Source organism: Cydia fagiglandana, chromosome 24 (genome assembly GCF_963556715.1).
Source record: "Cydia fagiglandana chromosome 24, ilCydFagi1.1, whole genome shotgun sequence".
Classification (NCBI taxonomy): Eukaryota; Metazoa; Arthropoda; class Insecta; order Lepidoptera; family Tortricidae; genus Cydia; species Cydia fagiglandana.
In genome coordinates, this window is record NC_085955.1 from 1314337 (window position 1) to 1339206 (window position 24870).

General features: G+C 39.3%; 3 protein-coding genes across 4 annotated transcripts; 2 read left to right on the forward strand and 1 right to left on the reverse strand.

The window, feature by feature from the left end:
- Positions 1-523: 523 nt before the first annotated feature.
- Positions 524-13937, reverse strand: LOC134676253 (zinc finger and SCAN domain-containing protein 12-like). 2 transcript variants are annotated; one of them, XM_063534606.1, is made up of 7 exons: positions 13710-13937; positions 12791-12938; positions 11727-11891; positions 9771-9878; positions 6937-7534; positions 4676-4891; positions 524-3263 (listed from the first exon to the last, which is right to left on the reverse strand). In XM_063534606.1, exons 1-7 carry the CDS (start codon positions 13863-13865, stop codon positions 3008-3010), a joined length of 1647 nt encoding a protein of 548 aa, XP_063390676.1. In that variant the 5' UTR covers positions 13866-13937; the 3' UTR covers positions 524-3007. The 2 variants fall into 2 exon arrangements, with proteins under 2 accessions (XP_063390676.1, XP_063390675.1); XM_063534605.1 differs by lacking the exons at positions 524-3263; positions 4676-4891 and adding an exon at positions 8115-9203 and having other exon boundaries at positions 7398-7534.
- Positions 13938-14329: 392 nt separating this feature from the next.
- LOC134676571 (uncharacterized) lies at positions 14330-16838 on the forward strand. Its single transcript, XM_063534963.1, has 4 exons — positions 14330-14519; positions 15242-15392; positions 15602-15736; positions 16684-16838. The coding sequence occupies exons 1-4, from the start codon at positions 14364-14366 to the stop codon at positions 16836-16838; spliced, it is 597 nt and encodes a 198-aa protein (XP_063391033.1). The 5' UTR covers positions 14330-14363.
- A 2281-nt stretch (positions 16839-19119) lies between these two features.
- On the forward strand, positions 19120-20685 carry LOC134676550 (zinc finger protein 888-like). Its single transcript, XM_063534940.1, has one exon. The coding sequence runs from the start codon at positions 19272-19274 to the stop codon at positions 20322-20324; it is 1053 nt and encodes a 350-aa protein (XP_063391010.1). The 5' UTR covers positions 19120-19271; the 3' UTR covers positions 20325-20685.
- The last annotated feature ends 4185 nt before the right edge of the window (positions 20686-24870 follow it).

Below are 24870 nucleotides of genomic sequence, written 5' to 3' on the forward strand. Positions count from 1 at the left end.
GATATCGTCTCATAGAAAATTAAATTTCGCGCTTTTTTCTACTGTCAAGATTTGTTTGACCATCTATAACGTTCATATGTAATTATGTATGTATGATCACAAAAATGTCGAACCGGTTGAAAATCATAATAATGTACTAAATTCTGGAAAATGTATAAATAAAGAATTAATTAAACTTATAATTTCTTTTATTTTATATTTAGTGGGTTTTTCAAAATAATAGTACAGTTTTAGGGGTTTTTAAGTTGAGCTCTAGGGGTAAAAAAAATTGAGAGTTGGCAACCCTGGAAAAAGTGGTGTTAGTAATAGAGTCCTGTTTTTACCCTTTGGATGCGGAGCCCTAAAAAATAACAGGTAGACAATAATTGAATTTAAACTGTTGTGAGACAAACTAACATTGACAAGTGAGTCTAAACCGTAAAATTATTCAATAACAGGTACACCTATAAGGTTATGGCATATAAAAGGAAACGACAACTTTATAAATATGTGTTTAATATAAACATGATACATGTATGTACAGTTGACAAAAAAATCTACAAATTTTGTACGTATGTACATATTTACACATAAAATGCAGGGCTAAGCGAATAGTTTTGCTGACCGTATAGTTCGTGTAACATAAATATCCATTTTTCTATACAGCAATAGTTCGTTTTTTTAGCATTAGAAAGAACTTGCAAGAAGGTAAGCGATCTTGACATGTCTTTAATTGAAAAACTCTTTTTAAAAATAAAAAACTATTACTTATGAAAGCAGAAGAATATAAATGATCGTATTAGATTCATAATTGTTACATATTTGCCGTGACTTATTTTTAAAATGTGTTTTTCAATTAAAAGACACATCAAGATTGTTTACCTTATTTCTAATGCTAAAATAACGAACTATAGTATGGCGACGTGGGTACGAGCTGTAACAGACGGTCGTAACGAACCGCAACCTTGGTCCGGTTCGAGGCCTGTTCGATTGAGTGAGAGGACGCAGCTATAAGTAAGAGCGAGAAAGAGTCCACCACACCAAGATTACGGTCCGGTACTTACGTTTAGCGTTTACAAAATGAAATGAATAAAAATAACAACTGAATTCAGAGCCATTTCTTTTGATAGATTGATTCAAGACATATCTACAAACAAAAATCATATTTTACATTAATAAAATATTTACATATGTAAAGTTACTTACACAAAAGAGAATTGAGGTATAGAGGCTTATTGTCATAGTAAATTTTGTAGTCAAAGTAAATTTACTGCCGTCTTTTAGAACGCCATATGACCTTTCAAAATTTGCCGGTATCGTCTTGGGTCGTCCCATTCGTTTTCCGTCAAGTTCTTAAATTAGTCCTATTCTGCTTTCGTCACTCATTCTACATTGAAAGCTACCGACGATTGTGATGAATGTAGAATGAGTGACGAAAGCAGAATAGGACTAATTTAAGAACTTGACGAAAAACGAATGGGACGACCCAAGACGATACCAATTTGCCGCCTCATTCTATCTACAAAATTGGTTAGACTTATAAAACCATAGTTCACCCAAATTCCGAATGCTGGCTCTTCATATGCCCCTTGAGACTGCAGTTCTGTATAAAGGCCTGTCCACACACATGGCATCTATACCTCCTGTCATTCGTATGTATCCGCATGTGGTCCTTAAGCGTCTTGAGTCTGGGGTAAGTTTTCTCAGAAACTTTACACTTGAAGTTGAACCCCACTGAAAATGGGGTTGGCAACTGTCAAAGGTTAAACAGATGGCGCCATCATAGCTTGCCCCTTTTTCTATGAGATTTGGCTAAAAGGGCTGGCAACCGGGCATAAAATTCCATAAAAAAAATTGACACAATTCTAGGGATTTATAGGGCAAGCTATGCTAAATACTTCGACCGGCCAACCCCATTGGTTTCACAAATAAATAAATAAATTGGTGTTTATTGGTGTAAGAGTTACATACATACATACAAATTATAAAACCATAGTTCACCCAAATTCAGAATGCTGGCTCTTCATATGCCCCTTGAGACTACAGTTCTGTATAAAGGCCTGTCCACACACATGGCACCTATACCTCCTGTCATTCGTATGTATCCGCATGTGGTCCTTAAGCGTCTTGAGTCTGGGGTAAGTTTTCTCACAAACTTTACACTTGAAGTTGAACCCCACTGAAAATGTGGTTGGCAACTGTCAAAGGTTAAATAGATGGCGCCATCATAGCTTGCCCCTTTTTCTATGTGATTTAGCTTAAAGAGCTGGCATCCAGGGCATAAAATTCCATTAAAAAAATTGACACAATTCTAGGGATTTAGAGGGCAAGCTATGCTAAATACTTCGACCGGCTAACCCCATTGGTTTGACAAATAAATAAATAAATTGGTGTTTCGTACAATAACGAGTTACATACATACAAATTATAAAAACGTAGTTATAGCGCCAACAGAAATGCATCATTTGTGAAATTTTTAACTGCCTAGCTATCACGGTTCATGAGATAAAGACTGGTGACAAACAGACAGACAGCGAAGTCTTAGTAGGTAATAGGGTTTTTACCCTTTGAGTACGGAACCCTAACAAGTTCACCCAAATTCCGAATGCTGGCTCTTCATATGCCCCTTGAGACTACAGTTCTGTATAAAGGCCTGTCCACACACATGGCACCTGTACCTCCTGTCATTGGTATGTATCCGCATGTGGTCCTTTAAGCGTCTTGAGTCTGGGGTAAGTTTTCTCAGAAACTTTACACTTGAAGTTGAACCCCACTGAAAATGGGGTTGGCAACTGTCAAAGGTTAAACAGATGGCGCCATCATAGCTTGCCCCTTTTTCTATGAGATTTGGCTTAAAGGACTGGCATCCAGGGCATAAATTTCCATTAAAAAATGACACAATTCTAGGGATTTACAGGGCAAGCTATGCTAAATACTTCGACCGGCCAATCCCATTGGTTTGACAAATAAATTGGTGTTTTGTACAATAAAGAGTTACATACATACATACAAATTATAAAACCATAGTTCACCCAAATTCCGAATGCTGGCTCTTCATATGCCCCTTGAGACTACAGTTCTGTATAAAGGCCTGTCCACACACATGGCACCTATACCTCCTGTCATTCGTATGTATCCGCATGTGGTCCTTAAGCGTCTTGAGTCTGGGGTAAGTTTTCTCACATACTTTACACTTGAAGTTTCGTTCCCGCGTGTGTGTCGGCATGTGGTTGTTGAGAGCGAAACGGGTGAAGAACTTTTGGCCGCAGAATTGGCACTCGTATCTGAGGAAATTAATAGTTGTAAATTAGAGTATTCACATAGAGAAAAAAAAACCGGGCAATTGCGAGTCGGACTCGCGCACGAAAGGTTCCGTACCATAATGCAAAAAAGGCAAAACAAAAAACAGTCACCCATCCAAGTACTGACCCCGCCCGACGTTGCTTAGCTTCGGTCAAAAATCACGTTTGTTGTATGGGCGCCCCACTTAAATCTTTATTTTATTCTGTTTTTAGTATTTGTTGTTACAGCGGCAACAAAAATACATCATCTCTGAAAGTTTCAACTGTCTAGCTATCACGGTTCGTGAGATACAGCCTGGTGACAGACGGACGGACAGCAATCTTAGTAATAGGGTCCCGTTGTACCCTTTGGGTACGGAACCCTAATATAGTAAGCATATTGCTCACTCCATACATCAGTTTTGGTGCCAAAACGACTATTATCGACTTTTAGCGTCAAGTAGCGGAATTATCAGAAACGCTACTTGATACTAGATGTCGCGAGTGTCGCGACTGACAAAAGTTGTAATAAACAACAATTTACGACTAATATTACAAGCAGAAGGAGTTGATAATAGAGTTCTGGTTCATCTGGTTATAATATTAGCTGAATATTGTTGAGCATTAGATTTTTCGGTCGGTGCTACATCTATTGTCAAGTAGCAGTACTGATAATTCCGCTACTCGATGCTAGATGTCGACTACGAAAATAATAGTCGTTTTGCTACTAAATTTGTATGGAATGAGCACTCTATGTACTTTTTTCTGTATGAACATCATCATTAACTTACGAGTTGTCGATAGATCAGGTGGACTATCTTCCAGCTTTCCCTATCCTGAGTAGAAAATTGACAAAAGTCATACCTAGGTACCTGTAGTCTTTCAAATGGTCCTTCCTGCTATAGTTCGTTTTTTAGGGTTCCGTACCCAAAGGGTAAAACGGGACCCTATTACTAAGACTTCGCTGTCCGTCCGTCCGTCCGTCTGTCACCAGGCTGTACAAACGTGATTTTTGACCAAAGTTAAGCAACGTCGGGAGGGGTCAGTACTTGGATGGGTGACCGTTTTTTTTGCTTTTTTTTGTTTTTTTTTGCATTATGGTACGGAACCCTTCGTGCGCGAGTCCGACTCGCACTTGCCCGGTTTTTTTAAGCATTACAAAGAACTTGGAAGAAGGTAAGCGATCTTGACATGTCTTTTAATTGAAAAACGCTTTTAAAAAATCAATAACTATTACTTATGAAAGCAGAAGAATATAAATGATCGTATTAGATCCATAAATGTTACATATTTGCCGTAACTTATTTTTCAAATGTGTTTTTCATTTAAAAGACACATCAAGATTGTTTACCTTATTTCTAATGCTAAAAAAACGAACTATAAGTGCTTCAGTTTCTATCTGTAGTATACTATACCTGTAGTCTTTCAAATGGTCCTTCCTCCTATGTATGGTGAGCGTCCTCCTGGTGCCAAACACGCGCTCGCACAAGCTGCAGGGGAACGACAGGGGTGCGTCACCGTGCACCTCCACTAAGTGCTTCAGTTTCTGCGTGTACGACATCAGTTTCACGTCGCATTTGGGGCAGAATACGCGGCCACGCTTGTTGTGAACTCGGTCGATGTGGAGGTCCCTGAAATTAAAAAGTTTAAGTCAAACAAGGAGGCAACAAGGCAACAAAAGGCAAGCGAAAGGTTTAAGGAAGTTGCGCAGGATCAGGACAGGTGGCTCGCTCTCGTTCCGGAGGCCAAGATTCTTTTTGGATCGCTGAGAGCCAATATAGTTAGTTAACCGATTCGTTGCGTGTTCCATTTTCGAAAACTTTTGGCTGTGGCGCGGAACAATCATTTCATGACACGGCAGCCATGCCATGCGCCATGGATACATTTAGATCTTATTCTAGAAATTCTAGACTAGTATTTTTATTAAAAAAATTTAATGTTTGACGATCCTTTTGTGAAATTCTTAGTGTTAAATTTGATATGTATAATAATCCAATTTTATTATGGAATAATATTAACATCAATACATTGCTCTGATAATTAGATTAAGATTAATTACGATTCATAAGAGCTTGTTGCTAGGCCTATGAATAAAGTATATTTTGATTTTTGATTTTGATAGAAGATGATGACACTCCTCCCGTGTCATACGCCACACGTAAAAAAACATTGATGACACGGCAGGCGTGTCATCAGCCCCGAATCGGTTAAATCAAACAAGAATTTTGAATCTATAGTTCGTTTTTTTAACATTAGAAAAAAGGCTAACAATCTTGACGTGTCTTTTTATTGATAAACACTTGAAATATAAGTCACGCAAATATGTAACAATTATGAATCATATGCGATTATTAACATTCTTTAGCTTTCATAAGTAATAGTTACTGATTTATAAAAAGCGTTTTTCAATTAAAAGACATGTCAAGATCGCGTATTTAGTCTTTTTCTAATGCGAACTGTACATAGGAACTTACCTATTGTACTGAGCCTTAAATTAAATATCACGTCTCACAAGGGAAGTCCCCCTCCTCATGGCGTTGCTGGTGCATCACGAACCTGCCCTTGTCCACGAACCCCAGCCCGCACGTCTCACACACGTAGTTACTGAAATGCTTGTTCAAAGCATACGTATTTAACCCAGTGTCAAATTGTACTGGCAACCATGGTAACTTCAGGTTTAACCGGTTAACCCCGGTGGAATGCTGCAAGTGGGTCTAAGGGTTCCGATTTTAAAAACAAAACAATTGCTTCTGGGTCTCAGGAGGTTAACATAGAAACTTACCTATTGTCATCATCATCATCGTCCTGGCGTCAATCCCGGCTGTGCCCCCGCGCGGGGCGCGAGGACCCGGGGTCCGCCTTCCGACTCCTTCGTGTCCACTTTGCCCGATCTTCGGCGTCCCTGGTGGTGAGTCCGTTGGCACGCATACAAACATAGAAACTTACCTATTGTACTGGGCCTTAAATATCTTCCCGCAGGTCTCACAAGGAAAGTCCCCTTCCTCATGGCGCTGCTGGTGCATCACGAACCTGCCCTTGTCCACGAACCCCAGCCCGCACGTCTCACACACGTAGTTACTGAAATGCTTGTTCATATGCTTGTTCAAAGCACATGTATTTAACCCAGTGTCAAATTGTACTGGCAACCATGGTAACTTCAGGTTTAACCGGTTAACCCCGGTGGAATGCTGCAAGTCCTGTAGTCCCGAGGACCCGGGGTCCGCCTTCCGACTCCTTCGTGTCCACTTTGCCCGATCTTCGGCGTCCCTGGTGGTGAGTCCGTTGGCACGCATACAAACATGGAAACTTACCTATTGTACTGAGCCTTAAATATCTTCCCGCAGGTCTCACAAGGGAAGTCCCCCTCCTCATGGCGCTGCTGGTGCATCACGAACCTCCCCTTATCCACGAACCCCAGCCCGCACGTCTCACACACGTAGTTACTGAAATGCTTGTTCATATGCTTGTTCAAAGCATACGTATTTAACCCAGTGTCAAATTGTACTGGCAACCATGGTAACTTCAGGTTTAACCGGTTAACCCCGGTGGAATGCTGCAAGTCCTGTAGTCCCGAGGACCCGGGGTCCGCCTTCCGACTCCTTCGTGTCCACTTTGCCCGATCTTCGGCGTCCCTGGTGGTGAGTCCGTTGGCACGCATACAAACATAGAAACTTACCTATTGTACTGGGCCTTAAATATCTTCCCGCAGGTCTCACAAGGAAAGTCCCCCTCCTCATGGCGCTGCTGATGCATCACGAACCTCCCCTTATCCACGAACCCCAGCCCGCACGTCTCACACACGTAGTTACTGAAATGCTTGTTCATATGCTTGTTCAAAGCGTGGAAATACGGAAACACTTCGTCACACAACGCGCACTGCTGCTCGTTCACAGTCAATCTAAACGGTAAGATTAAATCTTTCGCGTTAAAATAGTATTTCTTATTATGCACTGTCGTTATATGCCGCTTGAATTCTTCTAGATCACAAATTCTCTCACTACACAACCGACAGTCTATTCTTGTTAAATCCATTTTGATCATCTTCTTGTGTTCGATAACTTTGAATTTCTTCGGATGGTGTTCGGATGTTGTGTGGTGCCGGAGAGCGGTCGGGTCGGAGAAGTTTGCCCCGCAGTAGTAGCAGAGGAGGTGGTTGTGTCGACACTTGAACGGGCAGATGTAGGAGTTCTCCACGACGGTGACGACATTGGTGTCGATCATGTAGGATGGGTCGCGTTCACGCATCAGCTGCTGGACTTTGGACATGGGGAGGGCTGGAACAAGGAGAAAAAATGTTAACCGCAGCTCAAGCCTTATTGAGCTTATTGTGATCACTTCCATTAATTACACCACACAAATTTTTTTTAAACCCCTCTGCCCCCATGTCACACTTTTTCATATGAAAAAGATAGTTTGTTAATAGGTATGTAATGTCACACTTACACTTGGCATGACATTGGCAAACTGAACGGTATTGTTTATGAGTTGTAATTTGAATAGGATTATTATTATTATTTTTTATCTGATTTTTATTGAGGTTTTGGACACTTTAGGTGAACATGTCAGCCTCATGGGTGCTTTCATAGTTCCCTATTCAATGGAGGATCAATAAAGTGGTATACACTGATTGCTTTGTCAAGTAAAGGTTCTGCCAATCAACAATTGATCTGTCCATTGTGCATGGAGCCCAAACTACCAAAAATTCTTTTTCTCAAATCCGAATTCCGGACGCAGTCCAATAACACGTGAGCATAAGATTATGATTGACAAAATATACCTAGCATTAGGTTTTTATTCGTCATACTTTTGGGGCGATTATGAACGTTAATTATTCCGACAAAATGGTAAACTTACATTCCTAGCACACCACACTATGCTTCGCCCTCATATGCCCCCTCCAGCCACACCGCTGCACGAACCCCACCCCGCACTCCTCACACCTAAACCTCCTCTCCTCATGAATCCTCATGTGCTCCCGCAGAGTCTTCCTCCTCCCAAACTCCTTCAAACACAACTCACATCGATACTCCCTACTCCCCGAATGCTTCACAAAATGATTCTTCAATTCCTGCTTTTCGAAAAACGACATGTCACAAATTGTACACTTATGTGGTCGCTGCATTAAATGGTCTCTTTGCACGTGGATGGTTAGCAGTCTTTGATTTTTATACGTCTTTTCGCACGCTTGACATTTGACCGCGCTGGACACTCCATGCATCGCAAGCATATGTTTTTCTTTAGCCCTATAACATTTGAATCGCTCTTTGCACACCCCGCACTTGTTTAAAAAGTTAGAATTAGCGTATATATGGACGAATCTCTCGTGTATCTTTTTTTTCTGCTCTGTGTTAAAGCTTTTTGGACAATATTCGCAGTTGAAAACACCAGTTTTATGTATATTACAATGCTGAACTAACATTTTTTTATTCGGATACCCCGTTCCGCAAATATCACAAATGTAATTTCTAAAATGAACATTCATGTGTTCTTGTATACTCCTAAATTTAGTGAAAACCTTTGCGCACACAACACATTTTAGACCATCATCAAACTTGAATGGAAGTATATGACTCTTAACATCTGTATATAATTTCTTCTGATGTATTTTCAAATGTTCTATGAGATTGTCCAACCCGTCCATTGCTTCAAGGCATAACATACATTTTAACCCAGTTATATCTAGTTTTACAAGGAATGCGAAAAGCAAATTCCTTCGCATTAACACTTTCCGTGTTCTCACATCATGTTTCGTCAGTGTATGCGTCTTTAAATCATTCGGGTTTGTGTATATTTCCGTACAATAGCAGCATTTGTATCCGAAACCGCTGAAACAGCGTATGGGGGTGGCGTTAGAGCATTCTAAGAGTATCTTTATATTGGCGCGGTGTTTCTTTAGCTCGGTCTCGTCTTCTGCGCTCGGTCTGCGGTCTTGGTCTTCCAGACCTACAAAGAAAAGATTACGTTATTATCGCTCTTCTTTCTTCTGTGTTCTTGGTTGTGTCACTGTCATTCTTAATTCCTCTTTCAATTGTCATGTAAATGTCATCATTCTTTAGAAATTAACTTATTGTTTTTTTCACGGGGTTAATCGATCGATTGTTTTTGTACCGGTTTTCTATAGGGAATCTCTGTTCTAAATATAAAGGAACACGTAAAGTAAAGGTGCGTCCACATCCGGCGAATGTGCCGATGCCGTTAGCGCCCTATAGGGGGAGGGGGTGAGGGAGCAGCAGAGGAGCCGTTAGATTTTACGCGCGCGGCGTAAATGTGAAGTTTAAGCTTCCGCTGTAGCCCATATGATGGCGGAACCGAACCACTAAGCACAAGAAAACGTACAACAACGGTAGGCCTAAGAAGCGCTGGCTGGACGTCGTGACAGCGGACATGCAAGACAACAATCTCACACCTGAGGATGCCGAAGACCGGGCAAAGTGGAGAAGACTGAGCAGGAAAGCGGACCCTGGCGCTAGGCCGGGAAAACGCTAGGTTGAAAAAGGTGAAAGAGCTTACCGGGTGGTTGTTCGACGGGCGGTAGTCGGCCGTTTCCCGCGCGTTTCTTGCGCCGCTTCAACGGCATGTCATCTGAGTCAGCTGGAGACTGACATTGCACGCGCTCCGCTTGAGGGAAAAGGGATACATTTTCATATTATGATTTAGGTAATATTAATAACGTTAAGAATATAGTCTGTATCTTTAGGTATTTAAATAAAAGTAAAAAAACAATTTGTAAATTTTCGGGTAGTGCGAACTTAACCCCTTACTGCATCTAATAAAAAAAAAAATTGTTGAAATTTGAACTTTAATAGCTGTCAATAGAGTTAAATATCATACCGGCCATATATGGCTTCGTATGCGGTAAGGGTAGTGTTAAATCACTAATTAACGCTCGTGTCTTGAAACACTCGCATCGCTCAAGATTCCACTATACGAACTACTCGCCACGCTCGTGGTTCAATTTTAGAGTATTTCGCTTAGTACTTTTCACTTTATTATCTGGTAAAACAAATCCCACCAAAAACATTCTGTAAAAAACTAGCCAAGTCTCGATGGAGCTGCTTGTTTATCTCTAAAAAGTAATGAAATCTAGACAAAGTCGTGCCAAGTCTAAGGTTCCTTACTGCGATTTCTTTATTATTATAGTTAATGTTCTGTGACTTGGCCGTTGAAGGGTACACAAGGGTACAAAACCAGGTGCTCCATGACACCATTGCACCAATCTGTCGCCAGAACCGCTACCCATTGACGATGGAAAATTGCCACTTGGAAAACGTTGATTCAATAACCAGTCAATTGTAGGTTTGATAAAGCTGCGTATTTCAATAATACTTATGTATGGGCGAGCCTGAAACAAACACTTCTTTTTGGTGCAATGGCAGATTGGTGCAATGGTGTCATGGAGCACCTGGTTTTGTACCCTTGTGTACCCTTCAACGGCCAAGTCACACAACATTAACTATAATAATAAAGAAATCGCAGTAAGGAACCTTAGACTTGGCACGACTTTGTCTAGATTTCATTACTTTTTAGAGATAAACAAGCAGCTCCATCGAGACTTGGCTAGTTTTTTACAGAATGTTTTTGGTGGGATTTCACTTCTTTTTGTAGAAACGTGGGCATATTGATTTATTTTATTAGATTTTCTTATTTAACACATTTTTTTTCTTTTTAGGAGTAGTTTTTTTATTATTACAAATCTTTCTTTTCTTTTTTTCCGGTTCTGATTCTTGTACAGTAGCAACAGTTTTTCGTATTGCCCATTCATTAAATCTAATAATTAAATAATAATCAGTAATCCGTCACTAATCATCATATAATGACTTGGCAATCACACATAATGCTTTACTCGTACCGTACTCGTAAATATGTGTAATGCTCAAACTGCAATTAGCGCTAGTGTTATGTTCAATTAGAATTATTTTTAATAGGTGACGATGATCCTTTTGTCATTATGCAGCCGTGCGATGGCCAAGTCATTATACTAACTGTATTACAAATTAAAGATATCTTATTGATACGGTTTTAACACCCCCTGGCACTGATTAAAATAACCGACTTGGTTTCATTTCACATTACATCTCAAAACTTTTTTGTAGTAAAAGCGTTGCGAGACTTGCACCTTTTTACATGTAATGTTTTTGATGGGATCTCATCTATTTTTGTAGGCAGTCCTTCTTTTCGGGTACTCATACCCATACTATGTATACACATATCATAACTAAACATATCTTCATTCATACTCACATCGTACATCGTAGTGTACCTTTACTTTACCTACTATTTGTAGGAACTGCAACAGTAACTTTGTAATATCATATATTTATATGGGATTACAAACTTACTTATGCAGTTCTTAGATCTTTAAAACGTGACTGATATTGCAATATTTTTAGGTTTTCCCTTTATGTGGCCATTATAAAACAAATAACTATTGCAACTTGTATGGTATATTCAGATCAAAGCACTCACGTTCCTCCGTTTCATCCATATGCTCCTTAAGATCAAGGTCATCCCGGTCGTCAAGGTCGTCGGGGTCGCCGGGCGGGGAGCCCGGGGGCTCCGGGGGCTCGTCGGGCGGCTCCGGCTTAATCTCCACCTCTAACATGGCCGACGCGTCTAGACGCGCTTGCTTGTCTGAAATTAAGTAATGTATATTAATACCCTATACACCGTGTTTTTATTGAATTCCGTTAACTTCGGGGTATGGTTAAGTACGTTTAAGAGAACTAAATGGCGTAGTTAATTTTCAAAAAAAATTTTTTTTTGCTTTTTTTTTTAAAACAATTAAGTTTAAAAAGTAATTAAATGTATAGTTCGTTTTTTTTTAGCATTAGAAAGAACTTCGCAGAAGTAAGCTTGTGGTTCCAAATCCGGTACTTTTAGCGGTAATAATTTGAAGTAAATTATATGTATTGACCGTGCTACATTAGATAATTCAATAATTATTAACAATTAAAGAGCCTGATAAAAACTGTACGCTTACTTCTGTGGAGTTCTTTCTAATGCTAAAAAAAACGAACTATAGTATATAACGTTGTGGTAACACGGGCATTACATTTAACTCAACCAAACAATTGAAATCTGTGACATATCAATGACATTTCGAACATCGATCAACCAAGATTGTACTTAAGTTTAGTAGCAAATGTATGAACTCATTCTAAACACTAATCAATATGTAATTGTAAACCGGCCCTAAGGCAAGTGTACACGCTTGTAGAGGCCTTATAAGAAAAAAATAAATTATTGATTATCTCGGAAATGGAATTAATTAGAATATAGGTGTCTTTGAGAAAGTTACTTGATTTAAGCTCAGGAATGCACCCTTGAAATTAACGGAAATAAAAAAAAAAACACTGTGTATTAAGTGTCATTCTATGGAACATGGAACTTGCTAACTTTGTAAACAAAAGTCACTAGTAAATTCATCATTCAGAGACAATTTCAATATGGCGGTTTGTTTACATAGTTAGCAAGTTCCTTAGAATGACACTTTATATCAGTCTATGGCGGTTAAAAGGTTAAAAGAGTACCTGCAGCCTCTGTCTCGCACATCCTTAGCTGTAGGAACGCGGCCTCGCAGCGAAGCACCTGTGCTCGGAACGCAGCAGCCTCGCGTAGACGAGCCACGCATGTTGCGCACACCAGCCGAGCTGATGGCTTGTCATCTAAATGTGACATCTGTGGACAGAAATTAAAAACTTTAAATGTTATCCATTGTAATATTTCGGGTATAACAATCAAAAGGTGTAATTTTCCTCTATATATAGAAATAACCAATATTATTTAACAAGATCAAGTTTCTTGTATTCATTTCACCATTATGTTAAAAATGAAAATCTTGATTAGACTGTAGCAAAGGAGGTCAGAATGCTATTTTTTTATGATTTTCCCTTCCCTCGCTCTTTCTATTTGTTAAACCATTCGTATACATAACATAGTTGTATGGCTATGAAAATGAAATGTAATGAAAAATATTTATTTCGAGCAACTATGGACTCATACAGATTTGTTAGTAGACTTACGTTCCTAATGTTAGTACCTAATGAACTATTACAATATATATACACTGCTGGAAACATGCATTTCGCAGCAGTGTCTCATATACGGGCAGTCAAGTCTGTCCGCTATCACACACAGGATAGGGTTGGGGCTGGCCCGCACCCGGCGCACCAGGGATGTGCATTGTTTGCGCATAGTCGCATAAAAGCAGTCCACGCGCGCTTCTGCGAACATCCCTGATGCGCTGCAGAAACGAGGCAGCCCCATCAATACCCGGAACGCATTGTTGTATTGGATCCGGAGGGCCCCGTAGGCCCGCTGCATGCATATCCATTCTCATACAATTCAGTTAGGTGATTGATTATAATTTACTTTTTTTTTTATTCATCCGTTTAGACTGGTTAAGACTATAGGCCATACTGCCTCGTCTGCGGTCAGATATTTACTTACCAATAGTCCAAAGCAATCCATTATCATATCAGAATAGACTTCCTTCTGACCCATGCACTGATATTCGACGTTCAGCAAACGGCATCGCTTCAACGAGCCGCAGCACCGACACAAGCCAGGGTCGATAATCGGCCCTTTGCCTTTATCAGCACTCATTATTATCAAATAATATTCATTTTTAACTTATAAAAAGTTAAATATTAAGGGGTTTTTGTGCGAGAATATTATTTTTTGGCATTCTCTTGAAGTAAGTATGCGTTTTGATACTGCATTTTCATTCCAATATGTCAAATGGCTTTGTCTCATTGTAGTGATTCTACTCGTCAACAGATGGCGTAACAGTCGAATGGGCATATTCCTGTTTAGGTTTAGAAAATGTACCAACGTTTTTTGCAATTTTTACTAATTATTTTTAGGGCTTTAGCCTATTTTTGCACCTGAAATATATTTATTTATGTTTATTTTATCATTAAAATAACCATTATTTATTTTCTAGGCATTCTTAATTAAATTATGTAAATAAACAAATCGTGTTATTTATTTCTGAACGAAATAAAACAAATGTCAAACTGTCAAATGAAAGTTGGGTTGTGGGTTGGCTAAATACATGCTAAATACATATTCTATAAAAAAAACATCTAAATATCTTAAAAAATGAGTGCCCCGCGTCGTAAAGGGCCCGTATTTGACCCGGGCCTCTGTCGCTGCTGCGGCTCCATCAAGAAATGTCGTCTGTTGAACGTCGAGTACGAATTTCACGGACAAAAAGAAGTGTACGCTGATATGTTTATGGACTGTTTTGGATTAATGGTATGATGAAAAAAAAAACAAAGACCAAACTTTTTTAAATAGTAACTAAGATTAGCTACTTAATTCCTAGCACTTCGGGTATGCTACTTCCAGTAAATAAATAAATGAAATAAATATAATGGGACAATCTTAGACACTAATCGACCTAGTCCCACAGCTCAATAAGGCTTGCGTTGTAGGTACTAGACAACGATATATTAATGGATAGACCTAGGCTTTCTAGCCTAGTGAGTACCCTACCAACAGAGCAGGAGGTCCCAGGTTCGATTCCTGGTAAGGGCATTTATTAGTGTTTTTATCATGGATATTGACTCATAATTATACTCATTTATTCATAAAGCCTTTATAACAATACTTCCGTGAGACACAGACATATTAAATATATTAAAGACGGGTCACTCACGTATAAGCTCCTGATGACACTCCTCGGTACGGAGTGAAACATGCCGAGCGTTTTTCGACTTAAAATACGTGAGTGACCCGTTTTTAATATATTTAATAAAGCCTTTATATTATGTCAAAACATTAGAATTCAACGGTTCATAGTTATGGATGCTTTCTATGTATTTAAGTACCTATCTATACATCATATATTTATGTATCGTCATTTGTAATTTAAAATCATGAAATAAATAAATCTAAATCTATTTGTCTTTCACAAAGCACATACATGATTCAATTTTGATTTTACAAGCTTGCCAAAGAATCTTACATTTTTTCAGCTGTCCCATCTAGATGGGACAGTGGAGACAGAGCGGCTCATCTGTGCAACATGTGTGGGCCGGCTGCGGGACGCTAGCGCCTTCCGCAAGCAGGTGCTGTTCTGCGAGGACAGGTTGCTACAGGCCTCTATACATGTTCACCAACCCAGTGGTAAGCAGAATTATTTGGGTTATTGCCACTAGTTACCAGTGGTAACTACTGGGAATTTTTTTCCTACTTTTATCACTGAAAGAAAGGAATTTTTATTCCCAGTAGTTACCACTGGTAAAAGTTGGGATTTTTTTTCCCATTAGTTACCTTTAAAAGTTGTTTTATTACTTTAAAATTGCATAATAATTGATGAATTAACCCACTTTCAGATACGAAGGTCGAAATAGATCTGAAGCCAGGAGAGGTGAAGGTAGAGGTGGAGCCAGCAGAAGACCCTCCGGATCCCAACATGGAGTCGGAGCCAGTCGATGATGAGTTGGATGCAGATGTTGGTGATGATCACTGTGAGTTATACATTTTTTAATTTATTTATATAGCCTTTTTGTCGTGGCACCCTAATTAATGCTGTTTGTTTGCTCTTCCCTTTTTCTCTGTTAAATGTTTTGGGTGCCCGCTTGCTAGTCGGCATAGGCCTCCTCCAGTCTTGTGCAGTGAGTTATGCATACAGATTGCGTAAAGATTGCACCATACCTTTGGCCTATAGTCGAGTAGATGGCGTTAATATTAATATTTAATAAGTTAACACATATCAGTGAAAGAATAAGGATCAAAGTCAAATGGCGTTCTAACAGTTTTATCTTATGTGGAAAGATGGCAGTTAATTTACAGTGGCTACATAATTGACTTTGACAATCCGTCTTCTATATGTCGGCGGCCGATCGTAAGATCAGGCATATCGTGAAATTCCTGGGCATATCGTGAAACGTGAAAATATTTGACTCGTTCCCTGAGCCGACGGAGCCCCGCTTGGCAGTTTGCCCTTCGGGCGTCTGAAGCAACCTAACTAACCTATCCTATCTATATCTTGGATTAATGTGACTATCGTCAAAACATTACACAGGAACATTACGATTTGCCTGATCTTACGATCGGCCGCCGACATATACACTCTATTCTCTTTGATATCTTAAACTTTAAGACTTAAAGTGATCAATTATAAAATGGCGCTTCATAAAATGATCAAAATCTACATGGTTTTAGTTTTAAATTTAATAGTTCATTTCAATTTTACCACAGAATAAATAATAGTACTAGGTACAGAAGACTCACTCTCTAACAAAACGCGTCTGTCACGATCAGCACAGATATGGCCGCTAGATGGCGACAGCGCCACGCGCGGCTTATGGCTTTCCCCAAAATCGGGGTGGAATGGATGTACTTTTAGCTACCTGTAGCAAAGCGACGAAATCGCGGAGTGAGCCACGCCTGATTTTACACAAACTTGTTCCAGTATCGGACATAGACATCAAAGAAGAAGTCGTTAAGCCCCGTAAAGGTAAGAGAAAGAAGGCGAGTGAGCGAGAGGTGCAGAAGCGGTTCCGCTCTCTCGGCAACAAGCTACGCAGCTTGCTAGAGCAGGACGGACCGTGTACTTACGGTACGTAGAACCTAGAATCAGTTAGAAGTTAAGAGTGTAGCAAGCTCGGTTCTCCAAACAAACCATAGAGAAATATAAAAAAAACCGGGCAAGTGCGAGTCGGACTCGCGCACGAAGGGTTCCGTACCATAAAGCAAAAAAAAAACGGAAAAAAATGCAAAAAGAAAACGGTCACCCATCCAAGTACTTACCACGCCCGACGTTGCTTAACTTTGGTCAAAAATCACGTTTGCTGTATGGGAGCCCCACTTAAATCTTTATTTTATTCTGTTTTTAGTATTTGTTGTTACAGCGGCAACAGAAATACATCATCTGTGAAAATTTCAACTGTCTAGCTATCACGGTTCGTGAGATACAGCCTGGTGACAGACAGACGGACAGACGGACGGACGGACGGACAGCGAAGTCTTAGTAATAGGGTCCCGTTTTACCCTTTGGGTACGGAACCCTAAAAAACACTATGGTAACTCCATACATCAGATTTTTACCAAAACCATAGACCTAATATTACATAGACGAGCTATACGCGTGCCTCCGTGAGGGACAAAACATACGCAAAGCGACAATATTAAAAACACGTTTTAACATTCCTGACAACATACCAAAAACAATCTACGTAATTCGGTCGGGTTATTTGTTGCCCACCATAAACCATACTAAATTTTTGGTGGGGAACAAACAAAAAGTGAGACTGACAAGGACAAGCAATAATACCGCTTTCTCTGCTACTCCTGCTGAAATTTCCATAAGTGCATCTCGTTCAGTCGTTTGGCCCCTCCCCCGTGTCATCTCTATATTATTGTACTTCTATGACCAAAACGCGAGTTATTTCTTAGTCGACATATAGCGTCAAGATTTAAAGTCGAACGATTTTCAGCTAATATTATAACCGGATCAACCGGAACTCTATTGTCAACTCCTTCTGCTTGTAATATTAGTTGTAAATTGTTGAGCAATACACTTTTCGTCAGTCGAGACACTCGTGACATCTAGTGTCGAGTAGCGGTACTGATAATTCCGCTACTTGACGCTAGATGTTGACTACAAAAATAATAAGCGTTTTGGCATAGAAAAATATAGTAAGACAAGAATGCTCACTCCATATATCAGTTTTGGTACCAAAAATATTAGTATTTTCATAGTCGACATCTAGCATCGAGTAGCGGAATTATCAGTACCGCTACTTGACAATAGATGTAGCGGCGACCAAATAGTCTAATGCTCAACAATTTTCAGCTAATATTATAAACGGATTAACCGGTACTCTATTTTCAACTCCTGCTTTTAATATTAGTTGTAAATTGTAGTTCAATACAATTTTCGTGGGTCGCCACTTGAGAGACATCTAGCATCGAGTAGCGGTACTGATAATTCCGCTACTCGATGCTAGATGTCGACTATGAAAATAATAAGCGTTTTAGTAACAACACTGATGTATGGAGTGACCACTCTATGCTCACTTATTTCTCTACCCTTCTAAGGCCCAAGGTCCTACCTATAGTACCCATTCAGTTCGATGTAATTTAAACCATGTTTAATTGAAACAGAGTAGCTTTTACTTTTTTTCGTCCAATGGGGTTGGCCGGTGGAAGTTTTTAGCAGATGGCGCCATCATAGCTTGCCCTGTCAATCCCTAGAATTATGTCCAATTTTTGTTTTTTTAATACCCTGGATGCAAGCTCTTTAAGGGGCTCCCCCACGCCAATGACCTTCGATCTGAATCCCTTAGTTTTCTAATGTTTTTTGTAGCTTATCATATTAACAGCAACGGCTTTAAACAATATAGTATCCCATATTTACTTTAAAGTTCATTGTCTTCGAGATATTTGGCATCAAAATTGAACAATTTTAGGCTAAAAAACTGGTTTTCTGGTCATAACTTTTGTGTTAATTAGTTTAAAATTAAAACCTTAGACACGATTTTCGAGACTTCAATGACGAACCCAAATATGTAGATTTCGTACATGTAAGATCCTTCACTGCAAACTAGATACGAAAAAGGTGTTTTTTTAGACAATGTTTAAAAAATTCATAAAAAAATAAGTATTCATTTTTTTCAAAATCCGGTGGACAAAACCGGAGATAAAAGATTGAAGAACCGATAACCGTTTTTCTTATAATTCTATCTGTAGTGCAAAAAAAGAAGATACGATTCAAAACTTGTCAAAAATCGATGAAAACCTCTAATATTCAATATACTCTATGCCTCTAGCCCCTTAAGCCAAATCTCATAGAAAAAGGGGCAAGCTATGATGGCGCCATCTATGCAAACCTTTGACAGTTGCCAACCCCATTTTAAAACAACGCAAAATGAACTCTATTTCCTACAATTTGGGTTAAAATTTCAATTTTTGGATGTTTCGTTGGTATGACTGGGCCTTAGATATGGTTTGACCCAAAACCGTTTGTTTTCAGAACCCCCACCAGAGAGAGCCCCATGCATGGACCGAGAGGACAAACAGTTTTACAACACCACCACCATAATAGAAAACTCCTTCGTATGCCCCTTCGAGACCTCTTTCAGTGACTACCACTGCGTCTACTGCCGGGAGGTCTTTACAGACCCTAAGGAACTCAGGGAACATACCTTAACTCATGACCCTAACACATATAAAGACCTAGTTAGAATAAATAAAAAAATGCCTCAAATTGATGTCTTAAAAATCGATTGTAGGTTATGCGAAGAGAAGATTGATGATATAGATAATTTTAAAAGTCATATAATAAATGTACACGGGAAATATTTATTTAAAATAAAAAATGAGGTTTTACAATTCAAATTAACTGTAAGCCATTTGGCTTGTATAGTTTGTAATGAGACTTTTGGATATTTCCACGCGCTCAGGAATCATATGGCGGTCCATTATGGTAGTTGCATTTGCGATGTCTGCGGAGCTCATTTCTTTGAAGAAAGAAGATTAACAGAACATCAGAAGTCACATAATAAACGCCCAGGGATAAAATACTTATGTAAGGAGTGCGGGAAAGAATTTAAGTCTAAAAACGGGCGATATTTACATGTAGCAACTATGCATAAGAAGGAACCCACATACCAATGTGGGAAATGCGAAGCTGTTTTCTTCACTTACGCCTTAAGATGCCGACACAGGAAAGACGTGCATGGGGAGAAGAGGGAATTCGCTTGCGATCACTGCGATAGATCTTACGATAACAGGAAATCTTGGAGGGAGCATAATCGGAGGGCTCATCTTAAGATATCTAAGCATAAGTGTGATATTTGCGATCGTATGTTCTATCTGCCTTGTCAGTTGAAAGAACATATGACCACGCACACAGGTGAAAGAAATTTCCGATGTGAGTATTGTGGGAAATCATACCCTAGGCTTCGGGCGTTAAGGTTGCATATGAAAAGTCACAGTGATAATAAGTATAGATGTGGTATATGTGAATCAACGTTCACGCAAAATGTCAGTTTGAGGAATCATGTGAAGAAACAACATCAGGGCTTGGATATGGAGAATTTGAGGAATTAACGTCAGGTCACAGAATAAATAATAGTACTAGGTACAGAAGACTCACTCTCTAACAAAACGCGTCTGTTACGATCAGGACAGATATGGCCGCTAGGTGGCGACTGCGCCACGCGCGGCTTATGGCTTTCCCCAAAATTGGGGTGGAACGGATGTACTTTTAGCTACCTGTAGTAAAGCGACGAAATCGCGGAGTGAGTCACGCCTGGTCAGGTTAACCTTTTAGCCTAATATCAACCTTCGTGCCATAGAAGGTAGGATCCTATAGAAGTGGTATACGCGTGCCTCCGTGAGGGACAAGACATACGTAATGCGACACTATGATTGGTCGAATTTATTTGTTGCCCACCTAAAATGGTGGGGAACAAAAATATGTGAGACTGACAAGGACAAACAATAATAGCGCTTTCGCTGCTACTCCTACTGAAAGATACATAAGACTATCCCGTTCTGTCAGTTATCCCCAAAACTCATGCCCAATCCAGTTTAATACTAGATTCATGCTTCGTCGCATTCCGCCAAGGTTTACGAATTTCACGATGAGGTATCGCATATGATAGGCGTGGCGAATGGGTTAATAACAGTCATAGAGAAATATAAGTATAACAGTGTAAGCATCTATCAACGCGCGTTAAAAAAGCGCTTGAATCTGTCCACACTCTAAATTCGACTTAACGACCAAGACTTAAAGTCGAAAATCCAACAACGCTTGATAAAAAGCGCCACCGCTGTCGTGTGAATAGATACATGGTTATCCATTTGTGTCATTCAAACGCTTTTTTAACGCGCGTTGAAAAAGCTGCCGTGCCGTGCGAATGGGGCCTAAGTAATCGCGATTGACATGTTAAAAATCGTCTACCGCTATTTAATTTTTTACACATGTGTTTGTATATATACAATGTTAATTTTATTTGTTAAAGTATCTTGAGGTACATATATGTATTACAAAAAAACTGTACCTACACCATAGAGAAATATAGTAAGACAAGAGTGCTCACTCCTTACATCAGTTTTGGTACCAAAAATATTAGTATTTTCATAGTCGACATCTAGCATCGAGTAGCGGAATTATCAGTACCGCTACTTGACAATAGATGTAGCGGCGACCAAATAGTCTAATGCTCAACAATTTTCAGCTAATATTATAAACGGATTAACCGGAACTCTATTTTCAACTCCATCTGCTTCTAATATTAGTTGTAAATCGTTGTTCAGTACAATTTTCGTTGGTCGCCACTCGAGAGACATCTAGTATCGAGTAGTGGTACTGATAATTCTGCTACTCGATGCTAGATGTCGTCTATGAAAATACTAATCTTTTTGGTACCAACACTGATGTATGGAGTGAGCACTCTTGTCTTACTATATTTCTCTATGGTCCACACAGAGCGAGCAGCCTCGCGATGAACTTTGCCTAATTATATTTCTAAGTACTTTAAGTAAACATTTTATTACGTTTTTTATTAGTTTATTGCTAAATTTATTATTATGACGATTCATGCAAAATAAATAATTTATATGACATTTATGCTATTTTATTAAGTAACGAGTCCAACTCCACATCAATGTAGGGTTAGACCAAGAAAAGTCTGCAGCGATTCTGATAGCCCACGCAGTGCAAGTGTTATTTACACGTCATAATTTCATAGAAGTTAGACGTTTGAAATGACACGCACTTCGTGGGCTATCAAAATCGCTGCAGACTTTTTACGGTCTGAACTTTAGGAGCTTAGAGCATTTTATAACCGGAGTCGCCTTTAAGAGCTTACCCCTCTGCCTGACGTTTATTTGGCATGGCTATTTGTTTCCTATACCGGGTTTGGCCTGTAATATGAGCAAAAAATTTAACTGTAGGCTGTACTCCTCATTAACATTTGTTCAGCGACTTTTAGAAATAACTTGTGGTTTGATTTTTAATACACTTTAAAGTTTATTCTAAGACGCAATGTATTACAAATTTTGTTATGTTTAAGGCGTGACGTCACAATGATATGGCGTGGCGATGGCGTCCATTGAAGATTATATTTATTTTGTATGAAAAATATAGGGAGTCTAAATACTTCATAATTTTTAAAAGTTGTTGAACAAAAGTGTCACCGTACAATCTATGTTTTAAATATTTGCTCATGTTACAGGCCACACCCGGTATATTATACTACTCTTTGCTATTTGTACGTTACGTTACGTACAAATAGCCATACATTTGACGTGCCCCTCCCCCGCAAAAATCGGCAGACTGATTTGTACAGAAAATGACAGCCATGATAAATACTCAAAGATTAGGGGTTTCTAGATCAATTCTTTATTTTCCCTGTCTCTTGGCTCTCTTATAATACAGTCAGACCGTAAAAAGTCTGCAGCGATTTTGATAGACCACGCAGTGCAAGTGTCATTTTAAGACGAAACAGGAGCTGAGTTTTAAATATTTTAGGTAAATATCGCTGTCTCGCTAACGGAAGCGGCACCTAAAAGTAGTGCGATAAGGACAAGGCGAAAAATCCTGCGTAAAAATCTCAAAAATCGAGGTTTCGTACTCCTCTGTTTCCTCCTCCGGAAATCTAAATGATTATAAAATTATCTGTGTCGGACCGTTTTGTTTTTTTGACTAATTGATATCAGTTTTGAATGCCACGCCTCTCATTGCGACATAGTCAATTAGGCCATTTTGGCCATTTTTGAATTTTTGTGTTGAAAAAATCATTGCTCTAGCTTCAAAAACCACGGAGGAAAACGAGGAGTACGTTTGTATAAAGAAATGACCACTCCTGTTGGCTCTTAAACGTCAAACTTCTATGAAATTATGACTTACAAATAACACACGACTTTTATTGGTGCGACTATAGCAAAAAAAAACTGAAAACCTAATAACTCCTTTCATCATCATCATCATCATCATCTCAGCCATAAGACGTCCACTGCTGAACATAGCTCCTTTATATGAACAATATAAATATTGAATATAGATTTTAGCTATTTTATATACCTAAAATAACTAGTGTTTGCCGTTTATGTACTATTAAAAGGTAAATGATATTAAAATAACAATTAGAAGAACTCAGAACAGGAAAAGTCTTTAATAACACATTTCCCCAGAGACACGTAAAAAATAAAGACTGGTAATCTACAAATAAACTTACATTCTTTGTCGAATACTAACCCAACTGTTCACGTTTATTTTGTATAAATAAATAATTATCATTGGACATTTTTACACAAATTGACTAAGCCCCACAGTAAGCTCAAAAAGGCTTAGGTATCTACTCAGACAAATACAGTTTTTATTATACAGGGGGGCTAAAAAATAACTGCATTCCCGTTGCCAGGGAGGTTTTGGGATAATACTGAGCAACTTTTACTATGACCACAGAATAATTAATAGTACTACCGTACAGAAAGGAAACTTCCTACAAAACCGAAGTTTGACAGCGGTTCAGGGTCGAATCATGCTGTCCCTTTCTAATATATGGCACTATCCCTTTCGGCTATTTAGGGTTGTCAAAAATCAAGTGAGTATCTTATCTGTGGTCGTGCACGCAAAAGGAAGTCAAGTGGTGCCAACCCTAATAATTGCTGGGTTATTCCCACTAGTTACCACCAAGTTCTTACCAGTGGTAACTACTGGGAATTTTTTTCCCACCTTTTACCACTGGGAACTACTGGGAAAAAAAAATCCCACTAGTTACCACCAACTCGGCTTGGTGGTAACTACTGGGAATTTTTATTCCCAGTAGTTACCACTGGTAAAAGGTGGGAATTTTTATTCCCAGTAGTTACCACCAAAATATTGATAGAATTCAATACTAATAAAAACAGTATAAATAGTATCGTATAAATATAGCGGGCTGTAATAAATAATTGTGTCAGTTAGTGATTTAGTAAACTGCTTTAAAAGTGACCAAAAATACTTATTAAAACAGTTTTACCGGTATAACTGTAAAAACTAAAATAGAAGAGTCTCATTCTAGTTAAGTAGAAATTAAATTATTATCCGGATTAAATTTATCTTATTAACTGTAAATTAAATTACATATTTATACAAACGAACAAACAAATCAGTCAAAATACGGCAGAACTGATTTCGTTTTATTATTTTCAGCTACTTCATTTCGTTATATTATAACACGACGCAGAGCTGGAATATGTAGGTATTTATAATGTGTAAACAGGCTAAATAAGTACAGGGCATGGTTGTTATTAAAACCGCTTAGGGCGCGCTTCGGATGGGCTGACTGCTCGGACTAACCAGCATAGGCTCCCATTCCAATTACGCTCGGGAAGTACATCGCTCGGTCATGTTACGCTGGTTGGCTCGATTGCTTACGCTACGTCTTACGTAGGCGAACAATGCGCGAACGCGGCGCGGCGCGGCGCGGCGAAAGCGGCCGCCGCCGCGCCGCGCCGCGCCGCGCCGCCTGACATTCGCGTGCAAATCGCGCCGCACCGCGTTCGCAACGAGATCGCTTACGTAGGACACTTCTATGGGCATCAAAGGATTGATTTCGCCGCGCCGCGCCGCGCCGCGTTCGCGCGTTGTTCGCCTACGTAGCGT